Source organism: Xyrauchen texanus, chromosome 19 (genome assembly GCF_025860055.1).
Source record: "Xyrauchen texanus isolate HMW12.3.18 chromosome 19, RBS_HiC_50CHRs, whole genome shotgun sequence".
In the NCBI taxonomy this organism is placed as follows: domain Eukaryota; kingdom Metazoa; phylum Chordata; class Actinopteri; order Cypriniformes; family Catostomidae; genus Xyrauchen; species Xyrauchen texanus.
This window is the reverse complement of record NC_068294.1, coordinates 14353915-14373987: the sequence shown is the minus strand read 5'-3', so window position 1 is coordinate 14373987 and position 20073 is coordinate 14353915. Positions and strand designations below refer to the sequence as shown.

General features: G+C 37.4%; 1 protein-coding gene across 1 annotated transcript in view; it reads right to left on the bottom strand.

The window, feature by feature from the left end:
- fstl5 (follistatin-like 5) overlaps nucleotides 1–20073 on the bottom strand; it is a 246588-nt gene that overhangs the window by 98466 nt on the left and 128049 nt on the right. The window contains 3 exon segments of the mRNA XM_052149538.1: nucleotides 7853–7973; nucleotides 13978–14016; nucleotides 14018–14175. Coding sequence (XP_052005498.1) covers nucleotides 7853–7973; nucleotides 13978–14016; nucleotides 14018–14175 — 318 coding nt within the window.

Here is a 20073-nt window from a genome sequence, read left to right as displayed (position 1 = left end):
GGTGTTTAGGAGTTATTGGCTTTATTTTAGAAATTACATATGTTAGCCAGCAAAATATATTTTTGTGTGTAATATGAGCCAGTTGGTGACATAAAGTGAATCTGTTAGTCATTGTTTACATAGAACTGCGCTCCGTGATCATTGTATTAATACATTACCAAAGCTAGGAAATAGCTTTAAACGGCTTTAAACTGACAACTTCAGGATTAAGGCTCATGCTGAGAGACACAACAGACTGATTGATTACAGAACTCAAGTACTTCCCTTTCAATGACTAATGAATGATGAATGAAAATGGCCGAGGACATCTCTGTTTCTATAATGAATGACTCATGTGCACCGGCTACCTCAAAATAGGGAGGAATACCCCTGCTTGGACATTTATTTTCCACTGAAAAAGCTGACAGCATCTCTGATTGGGTGTGGCAACAGGTGATTACACACGCTCTCTCTCACAGGCTCTCTCTCTCTCGCTCTCTCTCTCTCTCTCTCTCTCACACACACACGCACATATAAATCAGTCCTTATTTATCCAATAACTTGTTAGAAACAGCACAAGCCATGATACTATTTCTGAAGTGAACTTTTTGAATTACTAATGGAGGCTTGGACGCATCATTTACCAGCAACGGCAGATTCTGATTCGTTGTGTAAGAAAGTAGTTCCATGCACAAACTCACAATCATGCTATATGGCCCTACATCAGCATTGCTGTAATTACCTACTCGTGCCTGTGGCTGAATCACAGCAGTGCTGATGTAGGGCCATATCGCACTCTTGCTCGTGTGATATTGCTTATAATATATATATATATATATATATATATATATATATATATATATATATATATATATATATATTATATTATACTATAGTCTGTTCTAATACTCTGATTGGCTGGAATGCATGCAGTTCAAACCACTGAATGCACAAGTAAGTTCGGTCAGTTTAAATCACCGTTCGATATTAATGCGCTGTTTGTAACCATAGCAACATAACATTACAGAGCAAGCAGAGTGAACTATATTAAATGAAAACATTGAAAACTGCTTCATCAGCATAGCTAATATAATGGAATTCAGCTTGTTTTGTACGGAGGTTGAGAGATTGAAATCTGGACTTATTAAATGCATCTTTCACTGCCCAGCAAGGTGATGAAAGATAATTTAAACTGTAATGTGTTGTGTATATTATGTGTCTGTGCTGAAGTGCCACCTATAGCCACTAGAGCCTACAGTGTTTCACATTGACTTTAAGGCACCAAGTCATGTGGAGTACCTTGTTCAAGAAGGTTTTTTATACATTTATAGAAGAATAAGCTTAGATACAGCCTTTATCTGCAGTCATGAGGGGTCCTACTTAAAAGTTTCCCTTTTAAATTAAATCTCAAATTTGGAAAACTGTCATGTTTCACCATACTCACAGAGATTGTGAGATTCATGCATGACGGTAACTGAGCCTGCTGAAAAATCTGAGCACACAGTAATTGTCATTGCACAGCTATGAATAAGTGAGACACAATTTTAGCCTTAAAAAAATAAGCTTTGCCACTAAAGTAACATCTAAAGAGAAACCAAAATGGTTCCTACAATCAGGGCCAGAATTCTAATAAACACATTTAGCATATCTCAAAATGCTCTTGGAGACCGTGTTCAACTTGCTGTGATATGGGAAATTCAGAGATGATAGAGCATGGAGAACCCAGAGTGCATCTTTCACTAATGTATTCAAAAGAAATGTAATTAGTTTAAAGACTGTTTGTGTTTTAAGCTGAATTGCTTTCAAGCGCTATCCCCAATCACACATTTTTGTAACCACATCTAGCGCTTCTGATAGCGTGTTGCGCAAGTAACCTCCAAGATGTGTGTTCTGGTCCAATGGGAACCAGGAAGTAAGTGCATTCACTTTAACAATGGTGAGCGCAATCTGGAGGTTGCTTTTTGGCTCTAAAATACAACTTTTACTCCACTGACAGTTAGGTTCAGGGTTGGCCGTAGAAGTAATAAAGTATGTATTCCTGTTGACTGTATTACATCTAATTTAGTTGACTAATGTACAACTAAAACTACTACTCGCTTTTGGCCCCACTCTGTGGAAACGTCTGCCACTGTTAAGCAATGATTCAAATGTCAGTGGCACAGACCTATTTCAGGAACAAAACTTTCGACCTCCTGTTGTTGAATTCACCATGTGATCAGACCACTCTTTTCACATTGTACTTTTGGGTCCAATGCATTTGCGTTATCAATGCGAGTACCACTGTGAGTACTAACAGCAACTTCTTACCACTGTAGCTAGGTAACAACTCAGTAGCACCAAACATTTACAAGTTTTTGGTAATTTTTTTAACTATTTTCTGCTCTGAATGCATTGCAAAAGATGCAAAAAATACGATTTTCTCTCTGAAGGCAATTTATTAGGAGAAATATACAGTGGGTACGGAAAGTATTCAGACCCCCTTAAATTTTTCACTCTTTGTTATATTGCAGCCATTTGCTAATTTAAGTTCATTTTTTTTCCTCATTATTGTACACACAGCACCCCATATTGACAGAAAAACACAGAATTGTTGACATTTTTGCACATTTATTAAAAAAGAAAAACTGAAATATCACATGGTCCTAAGTATTCAGACCCTTTGCTGTGACACTCATATATTTAACTCAGGTGCTGTCCATTTCTTCTGATCATCCTTGAGATGGTTCTACACCTTCAATTGAGTCCAGATGTGTTTGATTATACTGATTGGACTTGATTAGGAAAGCCACACACCTGTCTATATAAGACCTTACAGCTCACAGTGCATGTCAGAGCAAATGAGAATCATGAGGTCAAAGGAACTGCCTGAAGCGCTCAGAGACAGAATTGTGGCAAGGTACAGATCTGGCCAAGGTTACAAAAAAAATTTCTGCTGCCCTTAAGGTTCATAAGAGCACAGTGGCCTCCATAATCCTTAAATGGAAGATGTTTGGGACGACCAGAACCCTTCCTAGAGCTGGCCGTCCGGCCAAACTGAGCTATCGGGGGAGAAGAGCCTTGGTGAGAGTGGTAATGAAGAACCCAAAGATCACTGTGGCTGAGCTTCGGGAGATGGGAGAAAGTTGTAGTAAGTCGACCATCACTGCAGCCATCCACCAGTCGGGGCTTTATGGGGCCTGCATGGAGTTTGCTAAAAAACACCTGAAGGACTCCAAGATGGTGATAAATAAGATTCTCTGGTCTGATGAGACCAAGATAGAACTTTTTGGCCTTAATTCTAAGCGGTATGTGTGGAGAAATCCAGGCACTGCTCATCACCTGTCCAATACAGTCTCAACAGTGAAGCATGGTGGTGGCAGCATCATGCTGTGGGGGTGTTTTTCAGCTGCAGGGCCAGGACGACTGGTTGCAATCGAGGGAAAGATGAATGCGGCCAAGTACAGGGATATCCTGGACGAAAACCTTCTCCAGAGTGCTCTGGACCTCAGACTGGGCCGAAGGTTCACCTTCCAACAAGACAATGACCCTAAGCACACCGCTAAAATAACGAAGGAGTGGCTTCACAACAACTCCGTGACTGTTCTTGAATGGCCCAGCCACAGCCCAGACTTAAACCCAATTAAGCATCTCTGGAGAGACCTGAAAATGGCTGTCCACCAACGTTAACCATCCAACATGACAGAACTGGAGAGGATCTGCAAGGGGGAATGGCAGAGGATACCCAAATCCAGATGTGAAAAACTTGTTGCATCTTTCCCAAAAAGACTCATGGCTGTATTAGATCAAAAGGGTGCTTCTACTAAATACTGAACAAAGGGTCTGAATACTTAGGACCATGTGATATTTCAGTTTTTCTTTTTTAATAAATGTGCAAAAATGTCAACAATTCTGTGTTTTTCTGTCAATATGGGGTGCTGTGTGTACAATAATGAGGAAAAAAAATGAACTTAAATGATTTTAGCAAATGGCTGCAATATAACAAAGAGTGAAAAATTTAAGGGGGTCTGAATACTTTCCGTACCCACTGTAGGTATGATAAATGTATTATACTATAATAAGTGTGGTAGTATGCAAAGATGCAACTTATTTGTCATGAATAGCAGTTTAATCTAATACTGTAAGTTAGGGTGAATTACTAGCATTCCGGAGGTTGCATGATCCAAACAACAAACCATCTTTTCAAGTGAACTTGGCTACAGTTTGCTTAGAACCACGCAAACCAAACCTTTTGTAAAGGCTGCATAATGTACCTACTGTCCAACCCACATAAGATTCACAGTTCAATTCTCTTTTAGTCTCTCATGTAAAACTCTCTATCTTTCTCAAATTTCTGGGGAGACCATAGAGTCTCCAAACCAAAACTTGACCGTTTCATGCTTTCATGGCCTGTCACCCTCCATCAGGACTGAGATCTATAGCCTACCCATGTGACTGATGTATTCCCAGAGCTGGAGAGTTTGAAAAAGTCAACGCTGACAAGATCTGTTCACTCATGCGTCAGTAAATCCCATCAGACCAGAGTCTACCTACCCCATCAAACCAAAGTGTACTAACCCTGTCAGACGAGACTATACAATCTTCATTAGATTGGAGTGTACTATTACTATTAAATAAAAGTGCACTATCACCATCAGACGAGCACATACTAAACCTGTCATAGCAGAAAATGGCCATTGCTTCAATTCATGGGTCCAGAGAGTTTTTTTTTTTTATGGGCTGGCTCCCACCTCCTTTTCCCCAGGCCGACTGAGAAAATAGTGTTAAATATTAAAATATCTTCAGCCATCAATCATGAAGCCAACATGAGATGAACAGGTGATATATAATAACATTTGTAAAATATTATTATGTTGTAAAACATTAGTTTTTTTTAAATTAAATTAAAATAATTTGTATTTTATTCATACAACAAATATATTCTGCATTACACCCATCACAATATGTCCAGTTGATGAATGATAGAGAACAGCACTGCTTGAATTCTGAATTATTAAACATAAGGTAAACAGGATTAAAATAAGCCACAAATTAACTAAGTTAGAAAATGGATTAGTGCAGGCTCTCATGCGACTACAAGAGAAGACAGGATCAGTTGAACCTGAAGAGCTTATATCTGTAGGTACATTGCACACAGAGGGTTAAACAAGCTAAACGTAGTCACACATTTACAGTCTCACACACTGTGGCAGATATGTGAAGCTCTTGGTCACAGTATGAACCTTAATGCTATTGGTACAACAACCATGGACTGTTTATAAAGTAGTATTTAAGAAACCTGTAAGGAGGCATTTGTTGAAAGAAGGAGCTGACAATAGAAGGTGTGAAGTACAGAATCTCCTCTAAAAGTGTCTAACAAACCTTCTTGTTATCCTTTTATCTTTGAGTTTGAAAAACACATTTTTTTTTGTTTGTTTGCCTGTAGGGCAGTTTCTACCTCCCCCAAACTCCTGCTGTGATTGCTAGAAGGGCACGGGGGCAGACTGAGGCAGCGGTTTTCATTCCAAAAACGCCCTCTCTGAAAAGCCGCATTATGCTCAGAAACCCAGTGTGTAACAGTGGAATTCTCACAAAAGCAATTCATGCATTATTGTCCCCTTTTTATGCCTTCCTGCACCACACGTTTTGTGTTGCGTTTAAATGTGTCTGCACTCACTGAATGTAAGTGGAAATTGAGTCAAATTGAAATGTCAGAGGAAGATGAGACTAAAAATGGACATGAGAAAGAGCAGACATGCAGACTATTAGTGTAAAAGATTGGAACACTCTTATAATTCTCTCATTAAGTCAGCAAGCCTTATTTCAACTTAAAGGAATAGTTCACCCAAAAATTATATTCCTATCATTCTCATATGACCTATTTTCTTCTGTGAAACACAACAAAAAATATATATTTTGATGGAGTAATAATGTCTGTTTGGGTATACAATGCAAGTGAATGGTGACCAAATTTTCATTGTCCAAAAAGGACATAAAGGCAGCATAAAGGTAATCCATAAATCTCCAGTGGTTTAATCCATCTCTTCTGAAGCAATCCAAAATATAACTCCTTTTCACTATAAATGTTGGCATTAGCACTCTCATTGGCTATCATGATTTCAAGCTTGATTACACCTCCTAGCACCATCTAGCGTTCTGTGCAATGCGGAAAGCACTTGGAAGTGTAATCGAGCTTGAAATTATGATGATGTCCCTAGAGACTGCAATGGCAAGGTGTACAGAGATGAACAAGTTATATTTTGGTCTGTTCCCACCCAAAACCAGTTGGATCATTTCAGTAGACCACTGAAAGCTCATGGATCACCTTTATGCTGCCTTTATGTCCTTTTTGGAGCTTGAAAATTTTGTCAACATCCATTTGCATGAATGGTGCCGACATCATATCTCCACAAAAATATCTTAATTTGTGTTTCGCTGAAGAAAGAAAATCATACGGGTTTCAGACGACAAAAGGGTGTGTAAATTATTAAGGGAATGATCATTTTATGCTGAACAACTCCTTTAACCATCTTACAATATTTGTCCTTTCTTGTGACAAAAGGATGTCTTATCCAACAACAGGGAACTTGTATTTTATAACTAAGAACACTTTCATCTAAATTGGGAAGTCTAATTTATTCTCTACGGTGATCATTTTTTACATGTTTTATTTTCTATAACAAGGATAAAAATACCAAGTAGCAGCAAAAAGCCAACACTGTATAAAGCACTATGATTTTTGTATTTTTATATTAAAGAAATATAACACAATCACACTTTTCAAGCATAACATTTAACATGTGTTTGGTTTTATATTATAAACGTATTTGGACATCTTCTGGTTGTCAAACTTTGTGGAACATGTCCAAAGTAAACATGACAAAGTACACCAGAGTGTACTAACTTCACCATATATGTGTGTACTAACCCCATTAGACTAGACTGTACTATTGCCATCTGACAAAAAAACAAACATACAAAAAATATAAGAAAATATTCTGAGAAAATGTCTAGAATCAATTGTTTGCAGATGCATCAAAATGTTATGTCATAGCCTATATTGTAAGTATAGTGAGGTCAGCCATGTTCACTCTTACACAAAAACACTGTTAATAAGATGGATTCATATTGGCAATCCATTGTAGCCTGGTCATTCATCTACTTAAGCAACAGAACTTAGTTTCCAGGCTGACACAAATGCTCTGTAACAAATGTTTCTTGCATCTTGAGCCATGAAGTTAATTAGTGTGCCTTAGCTTCTCCTTAATGTGGAAAATTTTACTCGGGCCGTCACTGTTCAGTGACTTACTGAAAAATGTCAGTGTACACTTCAATTAGAGATTAATTAGGATCCATTCACCTTTATGGTGACCACAAGGTCTGATACTAACAGAGAGTGGTTGGAGTCACAGTCCATTTCAGAGGGAGCTGACCTTATGAAATGGACTAATGGAGAAATGTAGCATCATAACATAATATGCCACTAATCCGGACATGCCATAGCCATGTGTGAAGGGTAGGGTTGGAAAACGAAAACCAGATCTTATTCAGAACAAAACAAAATACTGGAACCACATGATTTTAATGATGTTAACTGACCAGCAAGAGTTATGTGGAATTGGAATCAAAAACTGAATCATTAAATAAATTTAGATTCTAATCATTAATGAAAAAATATCTATTTTGCCCACTTAGAGTAAATAAATGAACAAATGACAAATATATTGCACAATGAAATAAATATGGCTCAACCCTTCAATCAAGAGTGAAGTTTCTTAATAAAAATACTAGAATGATCCTTTTATCCTGTTAATTATGTAGCTGAAATTTTGTTTAGTCTTTTGCCTTAGTACATTTCCATGTCCTAAACATCTCTCCTGCAAAACCCAACACTTACCAAAAGCTGCGTAGTACTCATCTTTAGTTAGGTGTTCGTCATCGTTGATGTCGTTGTATTTAAACAGGTCAAACAGAGTGCACTCTGATGCCGTCCTACTCAAATCTTCCTGCTTGATGACCTGCAAGAAAACAACAAAGAGATTATTCCAACAGACTGAAAAGCAGAATATTAGACATTTCACAAGAAGAGCAGTATTCATAATTATTACTGTGGATATTAAAGCCGAAGTGTGTAGTTTCTGCGCTACTAGCTTCACCAAACGAAATTGCAAAAATAATCACTAGCTGTGTCCCGAATGATGCACTATACACTATGCACTCAGCCATGTAGTGTATACATTTTAAAGTGTATTATCATCCCAAAAGGATCACTTAACGGATTTCTACTGCATTTGGCGTTTAATAGCAACACATCACATGCATTTGAAACGTCACTTTGTTCACGTTTCAAATGCATGTGATGTGTTGCCACTAGCTTTAGCAGGTTAGCTAACTTCAGTTCAAAACTTGTATCTCAAACAACGTACATATTCACACAGCATGGAGTTATGGTAAAGCATTCAACTCACATTTGTAAGTTGCTGTATTCAATGAAGTTTCGATTGTTGCCACATTCTCCTTTATTTACAATTGTTTTGTAAACAACAAACTGAGTGCATGAAGTGTCCGCACACTTATACTTCAACATGACATAGAATAGTGCCGAAGTTTGCAGTTTGAGAAGCACCTACTGTTTTCAAACTGATTCCAGAAAACTTCCCCCTTCTTCAATTGGATCCATAAAAAAATAATCCCACCCCCCAAACTCACATCATTGGTTGAGTCAATGTTGTTCACTTTTAGGTTAAAGACATTTTTGTTTACACAGTTTTGGTACTGTGATGGGTCATAACTTGCAAAATCTGTCAAATGTTAAATATAGGATGTTGGATCCTGAAGCCAAACCTGTTGAGAACTACTATTCTAATGCACTATCATGAATGATTAAATACAAACAAAGCAGGTGATAATTAATGCTAGGGGTTAAAATTGACTGTGGACTACACTTAAGATTTAGAAAATGCCATTAGCAAATGAGTTGTAAAGAATCATAATGAACTTGGTTTTTGGTGGGCAATGTATTAAAAACATTGACGTAAATGATTATATAAAACGAAATTATATAGATCTGTCCATGGTGCTGATCGTGTGTTCCTTGTCCTTGGTTCTGAACCTATCAGACATAACCATCTCCTGAAAGCTTTGGTTTACCTAGTGCAAAGACTGATATGAACTGACTTATATTGCATCTAAAACCAGACCTGCATATTCAGAACAGATTCTGTACTTCTATTATTTGTTGCCAGCTATAATCCTCATACAGAGACTTGATACCAGCTCAGAAATGCACATTGCCAACCTTCACTTTGACCTCTTTTGTTATTCTGTGTTACATTACCATTTACTTTGGGATATTTGGGAATAAAAGAAACAAACAAAGATGCAAACTTTAAGGCAAAGAGGTAGAAAGTTTTGTTAAACTGTTGGGGGACGGCTGTAGCTCAGGTGGTAAAGCGGGTTGGCCTCTAATCGTAGGGTTGGCGGTTCGATTCCTGGCCCACATGACTCCACATGCCGAAGTTTCCTTAGGCAAGAAACCCCAAGATGCTTTTGATGGCAGGCTAGCGCCTTGCATGTGTATGGGTGAATGAGTCACAGTGTAAAATGCTTTTAAAACCGCTAAGGTTAAAAAAGTGCTTTATAAGTGTAGTCCATCTACCATTTAAAGGAATAGTTCATCAAAAAAAATGAAACACAACAGGTGATGTTAGACAAAATGATTGCCTTAGTCACCATTCAATTTCATTGCATCTTTTATCCATACAATAAAAGTGAATGGTGACTGAGGCATTCTTCCAAACATTGTGTTTTGTGTTGCACCAAAGAAATAAAGTAACATTGATTCAGACGAACATGAGGGTAAGTAAAAGAAGACAGAATTTTAATTTTGTGGTGAACTATCCCCCTATCGTACGCCTTTAAAAAAATTGGTTAAAAATGTTTCGATAATTATTGTGTCATTTTTGAAGAATGCCATTATGAAAAAACAGACTGGGATATTTTTCCAAAAATTATCCAATTTTTCAGTATACAGATTCAAGGTCATACAGATTTGGAGGGAAAGTAAAGATTTAACATGTTTTTGGTTTTATATTATGATTTTTTGTATGTCTTTCTTGTGTTTCATTTATTTCAGTTTCTGACATTGCTGGCATGGATTGACAATAATAAATAAATAAATAAACATCCTTTTTAATAAATCTATCAGATTTATTCATGAAGATCATTACAAGTGTACTAGAAAACCTACTAGAATAGAATACTGATGTAGTTTAATTGCTCTGTTAGAGCAGAATTTGTAAGTTTTGCTGCAAGGCATTCCACTATATGCTCCCCAACCTCAATCACCTTTCAACCTGCACTAGCTTCATGTCAAAATGCCAAACTTCTATATTCAGAGCTGGTCCAAGGTTTTCATTTTTACATTGTCTTCGATCTGCCATGCATGAAAAGAGATCTATTCTCCTTCTACTGAGCATGAAGAAATATGCAAATTACATGAAAATATTGCTGAATTAAATTTAAATGGTTTGTTCCTGTAACCAAGAGCGAAAGTGCGTTCAGAGTTTTGTCTCTGGAGAAATATGAATAAATTAATGTTTTGCTCATTTTGCTGTGCACATATCTCCATGGACAGGTGTAATGTTTCTGCCACAGGACAAGATAAAGCACAGCTGACCTGAAATCAGTGTATGAGTGAGTTATTAAAAAAAGTGACAAGCTTGGCTGCTCATTTGCCGTTTGAAATGTGAGTACAAATTACCCCAAGCCATTCTCTCCTACAACACATCAGATTAAGATTGAGTATTGATATAAACATTGCTTACCAAGTATAAAAGTAGTTCAAATAATTCCAAAGCAAATACAGTTGCTTTTCATTAACCAAAATGTATTTGAAGCTTTTAAAGTTCATAATTATCATGAATTTTAATTCATGTAACTTCTCATTTATTCTGAATTCATAATATGGAAAATATTAGTTTGATTATTTAATTAGATAAGTTTGATGCAAATTTGTCACACAATTGAAATGTGTAAATCTTAATATATATATATATATGTATGTATATTTGGTATGTTGGACTGCTTCCAGAATGGTCAGGTAATCTAAAAAGATAAAGGTTTTATGTAGTAACTTAACTGGGTTATTGAAATGAAAAATAGTGTTTAGAATGAATGAGTTATCCTGACTAAATTAGATTTTATTAACAAAAGTCATTTTTAGGGGTCAGATCAGGAGAAAATAACTCTTATCAGAAGTATTCACTGCAGTGTTTTAAGTTTTATATACATTCACATCTGTTGACCAGGGATGGGCAGTATTTCAGATACATGCTGTGGCAGGGCGGAGGGCGGGGCCGGGTCGTGATCCTACACACCCGGTCCCGTATTAGGCTAATTGAGCCTCCGTGAGGGATAAAGGTCGACTGCAGAGGATCTTGCGGGAGAGAGAGGCTCAAATAGCCTAATACGGGACCGGGTGTGTAGGATCACGACCCGGCCCCGCCCTCCGCCCTGCCACACATGCATTTGAAATACAAAATACTATTTTGTACTTTATATTTTTAAAGTCTTAAAAAAAAAACACATTTAATTTGTATCTAAATTAATTTAAGTTTGGGATTTGTGTATTTTCAAAATACATAAAATACTTTGTGCCAGTCAACCTCCATAAAAGGATCCATGAATTAATGCTCCAGACCTTGGGCTTGCCATCGAAAACTAGTCAAGTTCAACAAATGCTGATGTCGAAGAGGAAGATTTTTTTTGTCTTTGCCAAAAATGTTGAGGCAAAGCTGAGCTGGAGTACTTGCACTTTCTAGAAGATCAGAAAATGGATTTGGCCATCTTGGACCAGTATCCACTTATTAGACAGCTGTTTGTGAGGTTTAACATAATCCTACCCTCTTCAGCTCCTGCAGAGTACCTGTTTTCCTTTGTTGGTTTAATCAACAGGCCACACAGATCACACCTTAAACCCAGTCTTTTTGAAAAGTTGGTGTTGCTAAAAGGTATCAAATCGATAACTGTCTGAAACATGCACATGCACACCAAATGTCAGCAGTCATTCCATAAATAATTGATTTTCTGTTATTGAGTAATTGTTACTGAGTGAGCAGTAATGGTGGTGATGGAAAAATAAATAAAAAAGGTTGAAAGATCTGAAAATGTTTTTTTTGTTTGTTATTTCTTATTTCCGACTGGGCAGGGGAAGGGAAGAGGTAGGTGAAATGAAAACAAATGTTTTCAAGCAGTTGTACACCAAAATGTTGTTTCAGAATAATTCCAGATAGATTTCAGCCTAATAGTGATACATCAACGAATGGCCAATTTTAGTGTATTTTCAAGATACAAAATACTGTATTTTATTTAGATATTTTTTTTCCCACAAAGTATTTGGTATTTTATTTTGTTACATTTAAACTGAGGTACTTTGTATTTTTATTTTAAATACATTTTCATGTATTTGTGCCCATCTCATCTGTTGATGGGGACCTTGCAAAAAAGAGATCTAGAGAGACCTAGATTTGTCAAGAATTGTTGCTTTGCATAATTGCATAAAACTGGAAACGGTTACAAAGTTATCTCGAAAAAGTTTAGATATTTATCTGTCCACAGTTAAAAATACACAAATTGTATTTAAAGGGAGATGATTTAGTACTGTGGCTACTCTCCCTAGAAGTGTCAGTCCAGCCAAGATGACTCAAAAGGCACACTGCAGAATGCTCAATGAGGTAAAAAAAAAAGAACCGTAGAGTGACAGCTAAAGACTCGGAGGAAACATTGGAACTTGATTTTTAACATCTCTGTTCATGAGTCTACTATCCGGAAAACATTAAACAGGCATGGTGTCCATGGCAGGACACCACAAAAAAATCCACTGCTTTCCAATAAAAGCATGCTAAAGACAACACTTACACTCCACAACATTAATGGGAAAATTATTTGTAGAATGATGAAACTAAAGAAAGAACATGCAGCACTAGGTATGACATCAAAAGGGCACTGCTTACCAACATGAAAACATCATCCCAAAGGTGAAGTATGGTGGGGGAGCATCATGATTTGGGGCTGCTTTGGGGCCTGGACTGCTTGCAATAATTGAGGGAACATTTTATTTCCACGTTTATTAATTTATCCTACATTATAATGTCAGAGTGGCTGTGCACCAGCTGATGCTTAATAGAAGTTGAGTGATGCAGCAGTACAATAACCTAAATATCAAAGTAAATCAGATTGGCTTAAAAAAAAATTTAACTTTTGGAGTGGCCCATTCACAGATCTTAACCCAATAGAGATGCTATGGAATGACCACAAAAGAGCCGTTCACACCATATATCCTAATAATATGTCTGAGCTGAAGCAGTTCTGTAAGGAAGAATGGACCAAAATTCCTTCTGAATGTTGTGCAGGTCTAATCCGCAGCTACTGGAAATATTTGGTTTAGGTTTTTGTTGTCAAAGGAGGATCTACCAGTAATTAAAACCAAGGGTTCACTTACTTTTTCCACATCACTGTGAATGGTTAAAGTGATGTGTTCAATACAGACATAAAAGATTATAACTGTTTCTGTGTTGTTAGCTTAAGCACGTTGTGTTTTGTCCATACTTAACTTTCATGCCAACATCCTAGAACATTTGAGTTGCTTTTGTGAGGACAGTAGATGAAAAAAGTAGGGATATTCGGTTTAGTTCTTCTTTTCTTGTTCTGACAAGATTGTGAAAACATGCACACATATATACACTCACAAACTCTTGATATTTATGATTTCACCCTGTTCCAGTAAAGAAGAATTTGACATCCCAAATACCAACATCTCTCTTTTCTCTTATATTTAAAAATGGACCTCCTCTGTTGGTTTAGAAACGGCCAGTAAGTTAAAAGGTGCATGACAGATAAACCATTAAGAAGATCAAGAGATACATGTACAACTTTATTTCAATGTCAATTAAAACATTAAAGGGTTGAAAGAGAAGAAAGATTGGATGACTGATTTTGTGTCAGACTGTGGATCTCTCTTACCTGTGAGAGCTCACTGCTGTCAACTCTTCCATTACCATCTAGCGTCAAAGCGCTTGAACATCATGTCGACCAGATGCTTCCTCATGGCCATATCTTTCTCATGGCTGCTATAGTTACTGGGGGTCAAGTACCTCTGAGCGTGTAAGTCCAACATCTTGGTCTTCAATTTTTTATAATCTCCCAGATGACAGTTATCATCTGTGAAGAGAGGAGGAGGAACAGTGGTCAGACAAGTGTAAGTGAAGAAGATCGAATCAGCTGTTCTGTAACATTACTAATTTTGCTATATTCTGGCCATACTATATAAAGTCCTTTTCATGTAGAACACATTTTCAAGTGGTCGTAAGAGGAAATCTAACAGGTCTGTCATGTAAATAAATGATAATATTCAAAGATTTTATGGATCTTACAAAAAGAATCAGAAGCATTGAAATATGTTGTTAGTGCCTTTATACATTGAAAATCTCTACAGTAGTGCAGTAGAGCAACCTTAAAAACATTTAAGTGATGGTTCACCCAAAATTTGTATTATCTTATCATTTACTCACCCTCATCCCATACCAGATGTGTATAAATTTCTTTCTTCAGCAGAACACAAATGAAAAGTTTTTGAAAAATATCTGAGCTCTGTTGATCCTTTCAATGCAAGTGAATGTGATCAGACCTTTGTAGTTCCAAAAATCACATAAAGACAGCATAAAAGTAATCAATTTCTTCAGAGGAAATATGATAGGTGTGTGTGCGTAACAGATACATATTTAAGTCCTTTTTTACTCTAAATCTCCACTTTCACTTTCACTTAAATAAACAGGAACCACATGCGGCTAAAAAAGGACTTACATTTTGATCTGTTTCTCACCACACCTATCATATCGCTTCTGAAGACATGGATTTAACCACTGGAGTATTATGGATTACTTCTATATTTATTTTTATGTGATTTTTGAAGCTACAAAGGTCTGATCACCATTCACTTGCATTGTAAGGACCAACAGAGCTGAAATATTCTTCTAAAAGTCTTTGTTTGTGCTCTGCCGAAGAATGGAAGTCATACACATATGGGATGGTATGAGGGTGAGTAAACAATGAGAACATTTTGGGTTTTTGTTTTTGGTGAACTATCCCTTTTATAGTGAATTTCCACTTCTTAAAAATGCACAAGTATCATTTTGCACATTAAAGCATTCTACATTATTAGTTGCAATATATATATATATATATATATATATATATATATATATATATATATATATATATATATAGACATCTTTGTCGCAAAGCGAAATTATCATTCTTCTGTTTCTTCTGAGCAAATACTGCTGAATCATCACAGACATCGCAGAATGACAAAAAAAAAACCCTACTACAGTCATCAGAAGAACCACACAGTGTTACACAGTCATGTAGTGGAGGACAGTCTTTGCATTTTATTTTAGCAAAAAATGTCTGAAAGAGCCCTGCAAATGTGTTAAAAACTTGAAACATTTCTTGGAGTCTTGTCACGACATGTTTGACAATATTTGAAATAATTGTGTCATTACATGTAGCTCAGGTGGTGGAGTGTGGTTTCTTGTGAGAATACTGATGTTGTTTCTGAAACATATAAGATGGATAATGAAAGGTAGCAGCAAAAATCAAAGACACAGAGAGAGATGGATAGGGGTGGATTGATAGAAGCTGGTTTCTAAAGACTGTCAGATTAGTTTCACTGACAGATATCAAGGCAGTCACAGCTCGTCTCCACATGACTGCATCACTCAGTGTGTGAGTGTATGTGTGTGTGTGTGTGTGTTCGAGTGTGTTAGGCAGCCTTAGCATGCCACACGTCACAAAATGGCCTCTACTTTGACAAGCTACAGTGGCAGCGAAGCATCCTTCCTTAGAAAGTGCAGAATGAATAAAAGATAAATGGCTTGCTACTGTATAATTTGCCCAGAGGAGAAGAAGGTCATTGTCATCAAACCTGTGTGTACTTCTGCATGTGTGTGTGTGTGTGTTTTCATTTCCAGCATATTACTGTAACATTCCCATTTTTTTCATGATGGGAAACTGCAATAGGGCCTTTTCAAAATCTGCCGTCATTCAAACTGCTCACATATATAAAACAGGAGAAGAATTGCAGATGTGTAACTTCATATTGCATCCTCCACCTGTGACTTGATGGGGGTACAGTTCCAAGCACCATTCCCTTAGTATGCTCTCGTATACATTGATAGACATTTATATATCTACATGGCAAGTACAAGTTTTTCATCCAAGCAAAATTATCCTGGTCTAAAAATACATACCCTGTGAATTGTCAATTTATAAAAAAAAATCTAAATTATTTGGCACATATTACCCCACTATCATAGAGTATTTCCTGATAGAGAACAGCTGCGCTGAGAAGTGTGAACATCAGGGTGAGTAGACCACAATATATAATCCAACATTAAGCAACTGTTGCATGGAGATAACAAAGATATTCTTATTTTTAAACCATAGTATGGGATTTTGGTCATCACATATGTCAGGAGCTGAGACAAACATGTTTGTGATGGGCAATTCCAGACACGTAGTCAGAGATGAGTGTTGAGCTAGGTGTACTGGACTGAGACTGGACACTGTTAATTATAATGGACTGGTATAATTGTTTACAGGATGGTGCTCTAAGAAATAATTTTACAACTATGCACATATGCGCCTACATATATACAGTACCAAATGATTTTCAAACTTTCAATTTTGTTAATGGTAGTGGAATATGCAATTTTCTACTAATGCGGATGAAACAGCATACTAAAATACTATTGATAGTCTTTCCTGCATTGCAATTTAGTTACTTAATCTACAGCACCACAGCAAAATATATTAGTTGAGCTTCTTGTCTGAACTGGATGTGAAATGATACAAAGAAAATGAATAGACAACACATTTTTTTAATTTCTGAACAAATTACTAGAGATTAGGGATGAGTCCAAAGTTACCTTAAACGGAAAGGCACGAATAATGTCTTCAAACTGAATAACGAATTTACAGAATTTACACATCAAAAATAACAACGCAATGGTAAGTCTTTGAAGCCAATATGACTACAGTCTAAAGTTTAAGAATACAACGAGCATGGTGTGATTTAAGCTTAAATTGGATGGCCACATTGCAGTCTCCATTTATTGTGTGTGACTCTTTATAAGAAAATCGTTATAACACTTTCCAAGGATCAAAATACATCAATACAATTTATTACATTTCACATTGTCTCTAATAAACTATGTAAGATAGTTAAGCTTTAACTTCCTGTCTGATGTCTTGAGATGTTGCTTCAATGTATCCACAAAATGTCCTTCCACATGATGCCATCTATTTTGTGAAGTGCACCAGTCCCTCCTGCAGCAAAGCACCCCCACTACATGATGCTGCCACCCCATGCTTCACGGTTGGGATGGTGTTGTTTGGCTTGAAATCCTCACCCTTTTTCAAAACGATGGTCATTATGGCCAAATAGTTAAATTTTTGCTTTATCAGACGAGAGGACATTTCTCCAAAAAGTTAAGAACTTTGTCACCATGTGCACTTGAAAACTGCAGTCTGGCTTTTTATGGCTGTTTTGGAGCAGTGGCTTCTTCCTTGCAGAGTAAAAATTAAAGAGGATTTATTACTACAAAAGGGCAAAAAACAAACATAAAATACCCCGTAGGAAAAATAAGTAATCCAGGCTGGAGCAGGATACAGGACCGACCGGACTGAGTAGGGATGGGATGATAAACAGGACCGACATGAGACAAAAAACAAGACCGACTGGAACGAGACCAACAAACAAGACGGACTGGCACTGGACAGCACACATGAGGAGACTAAAATAGGGAGATAAATCAAACAGGTTAACAGACAGGGCAGGTGTGACTAATGAACTAATTCTAGGCAAACAAGGAGGCGGCATGACAGAGACAGAGAGACACAAGGCAAAACAGAAACAAAACAAAGCCACATGTTCTCACAAAAACACAATACACCCAAATGGCATGAGAGAGAATGAGAGAATGTGTACCAACGCCAAAAAAAGCGATCCCACACATTCCCACACTAAACATTGCGATGCAAATGCCACTTGATGCATGAAACAGGCGACAAAACAAGACAGGACACCTGTGCGAGAGTTCAGCTACACACAGACCCAACACCTCAGACGGAAGTGACCGAACCTCAGCACAACGTGACGACAGCTAGCGACCAGGGTGCGCAGCACAATGCGAGCGCAATGCGTGTTTGCGAGAGACAGACACAGATTATTAACGTGAGTGCATCCCGCCAAGGTGACATAAGTGCAATGCACTCACGCCAATACAAGACAAGACATGGAACATGAGTGTTGGGATCCTGACACCGAAACTGAACCAGACAGGGAAGTCAGGATCCAGGCACCATGCTCAGGACATGAAACACAAGACATACCGAAGAGAATGATATGAGCGCATGCCTCCAAAATGACATAAGCGCAATGTACTCATGCAAATAACAGACAGAACAAAGAGAATGAGTGTCCGACACCAACCGAAACTGAACCAGACAGGGAAGTCGTGATCCAGACACCATGAAACATGAGACTAACAGAGAAGCTCACAGCAGGGAAATAACAAAAGACACTGTGCTCTCACACAAGACAGACCTACGTTGATGATGCCACGGTCCTGTCACACAAATGCCCAGACTGACAGAGTAACAGGACCGTGACACAACACACTCTACATCAAAAACACAACCTACAATGTCTCTACCTCATTGTGAGGTCACTGACTGCTGTCTTTAAGGGCACAGGGACAGTGACATTGCTGTCAAGTTCTGGTGAGACAGAAATGGACGTCTGAGCGCACTGGGCTGTACAGTCTGCTCCGCCTCACTGCGCCTGACCACCTATAACATCTCACTGGAGAATATTACAGGCAGTGCATTCAATAAAAATCCACCTGCCTCTGGAGTTGTTTCAATGACAAATTTAAAACTCACTGGCAGGAAATTATTCAGGTTCTCCCAGAGTGATGCGTTAGTCAAATACTTTGCATTTGCATAGCTGTTTTGTCCCTTTTTCCCCAATTTATTTCATTCTCTCGTTTTCTTTCTCATTGTTTTTGTCTCAGAAGTGCTGCCTTATTCTCTACATAAAGTCATCTTCCACAACTGTCTACCTCCTGTTTCACCTCTAATTTGATTTCCACACTCTCTTTTCTCCTGTCACACATTCTTTCGATTCTCTTCTCCTAACCCATGTCTCTTTTTCTCTAATTTCTCACTTTCCCAGATGCTACTGCACCTTTGAGGAGCTCATTACCTGCTAGAAGACAAGGATGTGGCTTCTCTTCAGGCTGGAGGTGTCAGTGACATTAAAACAGCTCAGGGTCTTATCACTTTTCTAAAACTGCAAGAGAACAACATATTTATACTTTCTCTTTCTGTCTCTGCGGTGTAAGAAATAAAACAGGTCTTGAATATGTAGCATTCTGATGTGTCATCATTAAGTTCCTTTGTAACACTCCCTCTAATTTAGGGTAGAGTAAACTATATTCTTTGTGATTTTATGAAGTCTCAAATACAATATTGTCAATAAATCTTATTGTGGTTATTTTGACACATATTGTGATTGCAATATAAACTGTGTTAAGATAAACCATTAATATCTAATATTGCTAATGCTTAGATATAAAACAGCAGCCCTAACGTTACACAGGGTGTACACAACCTACAAACTAGCAAGCAATGTGTTTCTGCTGCCAATGTAATGTCATAACCTTTTTCAGTTGGCGAGAAGTAAACTGAATGAAAAAGAACCCAGATATCTTTGCCTTAACGTTGTATCTGAACAATGAAAGTTACTTTAGTTGTGATAGGGTTTCAGTTCACTTTAGGCATTCCTTTTTCCATGACTTAACTTTTAGGATTAAAATAAAGATTCTGTCAACATTTAGTCATCATCATGTCATTTGAAAACCCAAATAATTGTATTTAGAGGGATAAGTCTTCAGTTTAGACTTAAAATGGGAGAGTGTCTGAGTCTCGGACAATGCTAAGAAGGCTATTCCAGAGATTAGGATCCAAAAAACAAATGTATCTACCTCCTTTTGT